At 37.4% G+C, this 9,810-nt stretch overlaps 1 protein-coding gene across 1 annotated transcript; it reads left to right on the forward strand.

Moving 5' to 3' along the window:
- Positions 1-220: 220 nt before the first annotated feature.
- Positions 221-1,398, forward strand: LOC131324268 (glutathione S-transferase U17-like). The gene is made up of 2 exons (XM_058356174.1): positions 221-632; positions 842-1,398. Exons 1-2 carry the CDS (start codon positions 315-317, stop codon positions 1,205-1,207), a joined length of 684 nt encoding a protein of 227 aa, XP_058212157.1. The 5' UTR covers positions 221-314; the 3' UTR covers positions 1,208-1,398.
- Positions 1,399-9,810: the final 8,412 nt, after the last annotated feature.

A 9,810-nucleotide genomic window follows, 5' to 3' on the forward strand; every position in this document is an offset into this window, starting at 1 on the left:
TTTTGGTCTTCAAAATGTACGTGACGAATTGCATGAGGTAACCCAAAGAACATTTTCGTCCAAGAAAAGTAGTATGATTGGTGTCTTCTTTTTTTAGCATTTTGGTCAGTAGTCAACATATCTCACCTCAAGTTCACATCTTTCCTTTATTTATTTATATTTACCTATAAAAAAAATGTTCATATCTTTAAACCCTTCTTCTTCCCCAAGCCACACCCCCCCTATAAATTTTCAAAGGCTGCTCGATATCTTTCAAATTGATACCCACAACAACATAAAAAGCACTCTTTTACTGATTACTTGAGATTTTAGCCATGGCAATGAGTGATGTAAAGCTTCTAGGTGCGTGGCCAAGTCCATTCGTAAACCGGGTTCAAATTGCCCTCAACTTGAAGTCCGTCGATTACGAGTTGATTGAAGAGAACTTTGGTACCAAAAGCGAGCTTCTACTGAAATCGAATCCGGTTCATAAGAAAATTCCAGTTCTAATCCATGGGGATAAGCCAATAAGCGAGTCTCTAATTATTGTCCAATACATTGACGAGTTGTGGACCTCGGGCCCAACTCTCTTACCTTCTGATCCATATGATCGGGCCATGGCCCGCTTCTGGGCTGCTTATATTGATGATAAGGTATGTTGGTTGTTTTATGTTTCATTTTTAGTTCTAATTAAAATAAATAAGAAGGCGATTGTTAAAAATTTATTGACTTGATCAAATGACATGACTTTACAGAATAGTACACATTACTGTAACCCAGCTTTTCCTCGGAAGTTCTATTTCTTTTTCTACATAAGTATGTCACGGTAATAGTAACGTCACATTAACTTATGATCATGCAGTTATTTCCAACAATAAAGGAGCTCCGATCAACAGAGGCAGAGGAGGCAAAAGCCGCAATAGCACAGCGCATGACGGAAGGACTGGTACTATTGGAGGAAACCTTTGCCAAATGCAGCAAAGGGAAGGGTTTCTTCGGCGGGGACGACATTGGATATCTCGACATAGCCTTTGGGAGCGGCTTGGCATGGCTGAGGGTGGTGGAGATGATGACCGATGTGAAGCTACTCGACGAGGCCAAGATGCCGGGCCTGTTCGGTTGGGCTGAGAGGTTCTGTTCACATGGTGCCGTGAAGGACGTCGTCCCGGAAACAGAGAAACTTTTCAATGTAGCCAAGATGATTACGGCCATAGCTAAAGCCCAATAATCTCTCAATTGATCAATTTTTACAGTTGAATAATTCCCACTGGGAAGGTTGTCCCTTTTTGAGTTGTAGTTCAATAATTTGTCTTGTTTGTGGTACTTCACATGGGGTTGGTTTGTCATAGTTTTTCGTTGATTTTTTACTTCGAGTTTTTTTTTTTGAATGGCAAAGAAATGTTATTTGTCTTTGAATAAGGATTACAAGGACTAAAGAGAACAAGAATACACCGGCATCACAACCCGAAGCAAACATCACAACTAGATTGGCACATAAGCTTCCAGTTAATCATATGGCATCCAAGACCTAAAGATGGAAAAAAGAAAAGGGCTGGCCAAGAGCCAACCTAAAGCAGAAATAGAAGATCAAATAACCACTGCAAAACAACAGCCTAGAAATAATGCCCAGAAGAGAGTGCTCCCAATAGATGAAATGTACTTTGAAAGAGTGGTCAATCCAGTAGAAATCAAGAAGTACCAGTCCATCATCAAGAGTTTGAAGAGAAACTCAGCATCAATCAACTTGTGAAGTGATAATTGATCTATCCTCATGAAGCATATGAGAAGGTTTCTTTTGTTGTAGCAAATCAACGTTTATAAATCCAGCAGCAAGCAGTATCTGATGGCTTCTTAGCCCTCTCCAAAAAATGGGAAGTGAAGAGTATAGACTGAAGTGGCAACCCTCTTAGGCCTCCTAAAATTAGGAGTCGAAAGAGGAGCTGGTATGGGAAAATGTAACAGCAGTAGCAAAATTTTCAGCATCAGCAGCAGCTAGGCATTGAATTTGCAGCACTGAAACATTAATAACATGGGAACAGCCAGAGCACAGTAGCATGAGTACTAATAGCTTAACCAAGTGGTGGCATTGGAGAGCACAGACAACAGCCTCTTAGCCCTCCAAAGATTTGGAGTTGATAAGAGAGCAGGAAAAAAGATGGGCATCAGCAAGAAATCTAGTTTCTTAGCCTTCCTAGAGGAGTTGAAGATAAAAGCAATTCAAAATGGAACAGGATTACAGTCTGGAAGTGCCATCCAATCAACCAATGCAGCAACAAAACTCTAAAACTCTAAACAACCTCTTAGCCCTCCAAAGAATTAGAGTAGGATAAAGAACTAATAGCAGCTAGAATAATGCAATCATTATCACCAGTAACCACCCAACAGAATCCAGATTTGAAGAAGTAATCAAACCAAAATAGACTCACCCCACTCCAACTGACAAAGACCCCCATCACCAAAGACCAGACCCAAGAGAACCCCCCTCTCCACAGCCCCCAAAAAAGAAGAAAGACAAACCACAAACCCAACCCACCAAGCCCAGACAACTCAAACAAAAAAGAAAAACAAAACGAAAACCCAAACCAAAAAGACCAGACAACTCAAACACCCAACCAATAAAGCAACAACCCAGGAACCATACCACAACCAGGACAAAAACAAACTCCAGCAAACCACAAGAAAGACCCAATACAAGGCACAGCAACCAAAAAGACACAAACCCCAGGACACACACTAGGATTCATGGATAGAGAATTTATCGCTTGAGCTTAGGGTATCGCCAATGGCATAACTAAAATTGGATAATCAAAATTTGCAACATCATTTTTTGGTTATCCATTTTTAAGGATTGCTAATCTTGACAATGTGAAGTACTACGATGGTCCATAATACTAAAAAATATAGTACATTTTTAGTATAGAGAGATAGAGAGAGTTGGAAATAAATGTAAGTGAGTGGGTAGTGATGGAGGAGAGAGAAAGAGAGGGAAAGGAAAAAGAGAGTGTTTGATTCCCATTAAATTTGATCATCCAAAAGAAAAAGTTGCTAGTTTTGGTTATCCAAAGACAAAAATTTGGTTATTGGTTAAGGGGTTACCAGTGAAACTTCCACTTATGTGGCCACATCCTTGGTTTTACACGTGTACATATAGATATTTTTTTGAACAACGTACATATAAATATGGATAATACACTTATACAACCAATAAAAATACCAAACACCACTTCTTTTTCCTCTCTTTTTGCCCAAAGCCCACCATTATAATCATGAACTTTTTTAAACTACTACCTAAAGAGTGATTAAATTTTGTATCTCAACAAGTACCATTTCATACCTCAAGGGCAAGACAAGGTTGTTTTTGAGGATTGGACCGAGACTTGGAAGATTGGAAAACGAAGACGCGAGCTTACACGCAGTATTTTCTCAAGGGTTTAGTACAGGATCGCTAAAGTAGTGAGTGATAGTATTTGGTTCGGTTTGTTTTCTTTTTATTAAATATGATTTAGTTTCATTCACATTTTTGTGTTTCTCATTTTTATAGGTACTTGCTCTATGGGGTCCAACACATGCACAATAAAGGATTCTACATAGGAGGCAATTTTACAAAGAAAAATGTCATTACAAGTTTTTCCGAATACTTTTGGATTAACATTTTGGAAAACATTGAACATGAATGACAAAAAGAGTGACTGGGAAAGCTTTGGGCAAATTTTGAAGCATGACCTATCGGAAGGTGCTGGGGTCAATTGTCCAAGTGACATGACCAGCTTTCTACAGCTTATGTTGGTCATGTCACTCGGACAATTGACCTCAGCACCTTCAATAGGTCATGCTTCAAAATTGCATGAAGCCTTTCCTAGTCACTCTTTTCATTGTTTTCCGAGATGTTAGCAAAAAGATCTTTGGAAAAACTTATACCATAACGACATTGTTCTTTGTAAAATTGCCAATCTGTGCAGAATCACTTATTGTGCATGTGCTGAACTCCATAGACCAATTACCTAAAATAATGAAAAACACAAAAATGTCAATGAAGCCAAATCTTATACAATGAAAAGAAAACCAACCGAACCTGATGCAATCCCTCCCAACTTTAGTGACCTTGTAGTACTGATGGTTCATATTAAAACCCTTGGGAAAATACTGCGGGTAAGCTCGCGTCTCCGTTTTCCAATCTTCCAAGTCTCGTTCCAATCCTTGTAAACAACCTTTGTCTTGTCCTTGAGGTATGAAATGGTACTTGTTGAGATACAAAATTTAATCACTTTTTAGCTCGTTGTCCACAAAGTTCTTGACAATGATAGTGGTTAAAAAAAGGAAAAAAGAAGTGGATGTTGGCGTTTTGGTATAAATGGAAATTGATTTTCACATTCCTTTTTTAAGAAGATCTTACTCCACATAAACTCAACAGAGATATATTTCTCTCTCCAAATCTATTTTCGAAAGGAGTTTTTAAATATCCATCCTCAAACTTCATCCCTCGTAAGTTTTCATCCGGCGCTTTCTGAACAATTATATTTTCATCCCCACTTTTAAATAATCCTAAGATTGCCATATATATATATATGAGTCCCCTCCTCCTAAGGACCACATTAACTTAATAAAATAAGGACCTCTCTTTTCCGATAGAATTTTGATGATCCAAGCCGCTCAATGTGTTTAGAACGTGATTTTAAGGGTACCCGCGAGAAATCAGCAAAAAAAAAATGACCGGAAAGGCTTCATCAGAGCAGTTTTTGTTTGTTTTGTATCGAACGGTTCAAATAAAAACTGCTCGGATGAAGCCCTCCCTGGTCATTTTTTTTGCTGATTTCTCGCGAGTACTCTTAAAATCACGTTCTGAACAGATTGAACGGCTCGGATCATCGAAATTTGAACAGAAAATGGGAGGAATGGAGAGGTCCTTATTTTAACTAAAATAAGGACCTCCTTATTTGAAAATGGCTGTATATGTGTGTGTGTGTGTATGTATGTATATATATATATATATATATATATATATATATATATATATATATATAATATATACAAAACTTCAAGTAAGGGTGCCCTTACCGTATTAAGTTAAGGACGTCCCTTTCTCGACCAATTTGCGATGATCCAAGCCGCTCAATATGTTCAAAACGTGATTTTAAAAGTACTCGCTAGAAATTAGCAAAAAAATAGACCGGAAAGGGATTGATCCGAGCAGTTTTTGTTTGTATTTTATCGAACAGTTCAAATAAAAACTGCTTAAATCAAGCCCTTCCCGGTCAATTTTTTTGTTGATTTCTTGTAGTTGCCCTTAAAATCACATTCTGAACACATTGAACGGCTCGGATCATCGAAATTTGATCGAAAAATGGGAGAAAATGGGACGTCCGCATTTTATTTAAAATGAGGATGCCCTTACCTGAAGGGAACTCGTATACACAAAACTTCATGAATTTTAAGATATAGGCATGAATTTTGGGGACTAAAAAATAATCTTGAATGTCCTCTTGCCTAATTTTAGGATAATCATCGCTAATTTGAATCCCAAAAATTTGGGCGATAAATTAAAACCACCCCACCCCTAATTAAGTCTCCCAAGTTTAAATTCATTGTATTGTGACTATTGCCCTATTTTTGTGGTTTTGTTAATTTTATTTTATCTCTGACTTTTACTTTTCTTTTTCAATTCGTTCAAAAGTCTAAAAAATTGAAAATTGAGATTCAAAAGCTAAAAAGCCAATTAAAAAACTTAATAATTGTGTTTAATACTTTCGATCGCAATTTTTCATTAAAACATTTTTAATTGTAATATGAATATTGGTTCTAAGTTGCATAAGTAATATATAATCCAAAAGATTTGATTTTGAATTGACAGCGCTAGACTTTCCAAAAGTTTTGGTCATGACCCAGTCAGTCAGTTTATTTTTGGGTCTTGCTAACCGTTTTTGCATCTTCCATGGTAATATTTTCGGGGCTTGGTTGCCTCTGCTTCCTTTTCGGATGATGATTCTGCCTGCGTGGTTTTTTTTAGAGTGTTTGGTGGCAAAGCAAGAGTGGTGTGACTGGTGTCTCATTTTGGCATTTCTTCAATGGCTACTTCCTCGAAGATCGATTGAATATTAAATTTACACCGGCTTTCAATCCATACCCACCAAAAACTCTAGGGACATGTAAAACCACCCTAAATTCTTCGGGCCAAAATCGCTTTGACATGGTGATAGTTCTTGTAACAACTCCGATTTTTCGTGCAATAAAAATCATGTTGTTATTTGAAATTTTTTAATTTCTCGTTGATGTTCTTATTTGATTTTCTTGTGGTTTGTATTTAAGCAATCGATCGCCTTATCATCGTATTTCTCGACTAAAAATCATAATCGCACTTTGGATCCTCAAGGATCGCTTCTTGACTTATATGCCCTACCTAGCAAGCCTAGTTAGCTTCTAACCGGCTCGATGGAGTAACCAAACTAGAAAGTCACCCAGTTACTTATCCCTAACCAAAGATGGACCATTTTGCCCATCTTGAACCTTTTGAACCTTTCCACCCTAGACTAGAAATTGTTTAATTGTTTTCTTTTATTATTTTAACTTTATTCTTTATCCATTGGACGATAAATGTTAGGGGAATTATTATCCATTGGATAAAGGAAACCCATTTCTTTATATTAAAAGGATTTTGAAAGATTTAAGCAAAGTACTATGATTGACATTTATAATTATTTTGAAAAGTACTTTTCAATTACTTTACTAATAAAAGTACCCAAGTAACTATGGACCATTGGACAATAACCATTAGGGTAATCTTTACCCATTGGACAAAAGCCTTTTCCTTATTTTAATTGGTAAGTACATATATATATATATATATATATATATATATCACATGTGTATTTTCAAAAAGGACATGTAGTCTTTTCCAAAAACTTAATTTAGTATTTAAAGTACCCGTACCTTATTATCCCTTGGATAATAACCGTTAGGGATTCTATTAACCATTGGGTAATAGGCTCATCTTTCAAACAAAGTACTTAGCCCATTAAAATAATATTTTGTTAAGATTCCCGGGAGTACAAAAGTACATTATTATATTAATTAAAGTACGGTACCTTTTGTATTGGTTTAAAGGGTGAATCTTGACCCTTAAAGACTAAATTGCCATTTTGTACAAAAGTACCTATTGTTTATTTATATTCTTGCATTGTAGTACATATATATACATATGTATATGGCTAGAGGAGAGAGGAGAGAGAGAGAGCCGTGAGAGAGGAGAGAGAGAGAGGCCGAGAGAGAGAAAGAGGGAGAGAGAGAGAGAAGGAAGAAGAAGAAAGATGGGACTTGTACTTGGTGATTCTTCATCTTTTCAAACTTGGAAGATGTATATCTTCCATATCTATCACTATTGTCCTCCTTTGTACCAATTCCAATTGTTTAAACCATGAATCTTGTACCCATGTCTCCCCCTTTCCAACATATCTTCCAAAGATCAAATCCAAGGACCAAAGTAGCCATGCAAGCCTACCATTTAGCCATTGATCTTCCAACCAAGCCTTAACTTCACCCATCAAGCTTTCAATCAAGCTTGACAAGTGAAAGAAATCAAAGATGTAGAGAGAGAGAGAGAGAGAGAGAGAGAGAGAGAGAGATTCGGTTGAGAGAGGGAGAGGAGAAGCCCTTGCATATAAATAGAAGCTCATTCCAAGCTTAAACTCACACCTTCAACCATTGCTCTCACTTCTCTCTAGAAATTCCAAAAGTTCTTGCTTTCAAAATTCTAGTTTTCTAGTGTTCTTGAGTGTTCTTGAGAGAAACCACCAAACCACCTCCCAAAACTACCGTTAGATCTTTTAAAGTAGCTTAGTTAAGTTAGGAAGTTGTTTCTAGGAAGAGAAAGTACAACTCTCTTCCTTTCGAAGCAAACCGACACCGTTACGCCGCCGAAATCCAAAACCGACGATCGAATCTTCTTAGCCGACTACTACCGCCAAGAAGCAAGGTAGAATATTCTTATCGTCCACCCCAAATATAGTGTAGGAATTCCTTATCCTTATTCCTAAGTATAAAGTAGTTTTGTATCATAACTCTAAAATAAGTTCATTTGAAAGTAACTTTGATCACTAAGCTTATGTAGATAAGGTTATCTTTGTTTAAGAATGTATGAAATGCATGTTGTTTGTTATTAAGTGATTCAAGCATGTCAAGTAGTTTGAAATGGATGATCTTGTTAGATTGAATAATACAATGAATGATATCGTATGTGAAAAGTCCTACGCCGCGGAGTCTATGCATGAGAAATGAGACACGAAAATCAAGGAAGTAGAAACATGACACTTAGGTTGTGGTTTATGAAAAGGGTGTGTTTTGAAAGGTGTGAAATGTTTTGGAAACCACAATGTGGCCGGACGTTGTAGCCCTTTGTGTGGTGTGTGTTTTGTGTGCCAATGGGAGACCGGGACGGCGGAACCATTGTGAGGATACTCGGGAGTCCGGAATGGCGGAACCGAGGTTGGGTGTGTGCTTGGTTATCCGCGTAACAGAGCCAATGCAATGTGTGCCAATGGGAGCCCGGGACGGCGGAACCATTGTGAGGATACTCGGGAGTCCGGAACGGCGGAACCGAGGTTGGGTGTGTTAAAAATTGAGTTTTTGAAAAGGTGATATGTTTATGAAATGTGGAAAATGTTGACACGGTCTACGAGGAGTCACGTAGGAGAAACTCACAAATCTTGGACACCAACGGTTATGGTTTATCGTATACGAATGTGTTGTTGTTAGATGAGCATGCTATGTGGAAATATTTGACTATATGTTGTATTGTTATAAGTTAAGGGTTAGAGAGTTTGGTTTATTCTATTGAGCGTTTAAGCTCACGGTGTTACCTTTTTGGTGACCCTGACTTATTATATTGGTGGCGACACCGGTATAATATGTCAGACCTCATAGATGAACAGGGTGAACTTTACACCTTGGAGGCATTTGGAGCCGAAGAGCTAGCCCGGATGGAAGAACAAGCGAAGCAGTAGTTAGGAACCTTAGTTCCCTCCCGTTTGTAATAAAAGTACTTCTTTTAAGTTTTTGTTGTAATAAAAGAGCCAAACTCAGCTTTTATTTAAATAAAATGTTTTATTTAACGTACCCAAAATTTGGAGCGTTACAGTTCTCTTTTAGAATTGTGGCTCATATGTTAAATATGAAGAGATACTAAATAGTTCTAGAAAGAATGCCAGATGACAGAGCGGAATGGAGCGAAACGAGTAGAGCATAGCGGAGCGAATCAGTATCAGGCTTGTTAAACACCTCTCCTCGTCAAAGCAACGAGCAAATGTCCGAAATCGGTGAGGGAATCAAACTCGCTTGAGGCTCGCTTTTGTTCGAAGTTGCTACAGTCCCTCGTTTTATCAAACAAAGCTCCTGTTCACTTGCTACGTATTTTTTTAATCTTATACTTTTTCATTTGAAACTCTCTTTCTATCGGGGATGTTGTGTGGGAAAATGGTTCTCAAGAAAAGTGAAGTGACATAAAGGAAAAGAAAATGAAATTTATTTTTCAGTGTGTTTTGTTGGCAAGAAATCTTGCAGGAAAATAAGAATTCTTTCCTTTTAGCAATACTTATTTTGTAAAAAAAGTGTATTCCAGTAGAAAAATTGAAACTATGGATCCTATAATTTTCTTGGTAATTGAACACATACAAAATTATAGAGAAGTTGATTTTTCCGTCATTTCTGTGCAACTGGAAGAGTTTGAAATCTACGAATGTAAACCAAGAAATAGCAACCGATCAACCCACATGCAACGTCGAAGAATTACTATTTGTTGGTATTTCCGGAATAAGGGCTCCAGTTAAAGAACACAAATGCAAA

Source organism: Rhododendron vialii, chromosome 1a (genome assembly GCF_030253575.1).
Source record: "Rhododendron vialii isolate Sample 1 chromosome 1a, ASM3025357v1".
In the NCBI taxonomy this organism is placed as follows: domain Eukaryota; kingdom Viridiplantae; phylum Streptophyta; class Magnoliopsida; order Ericales; family Ericaceae; genus Rhododendron; species Rhododendron vialii.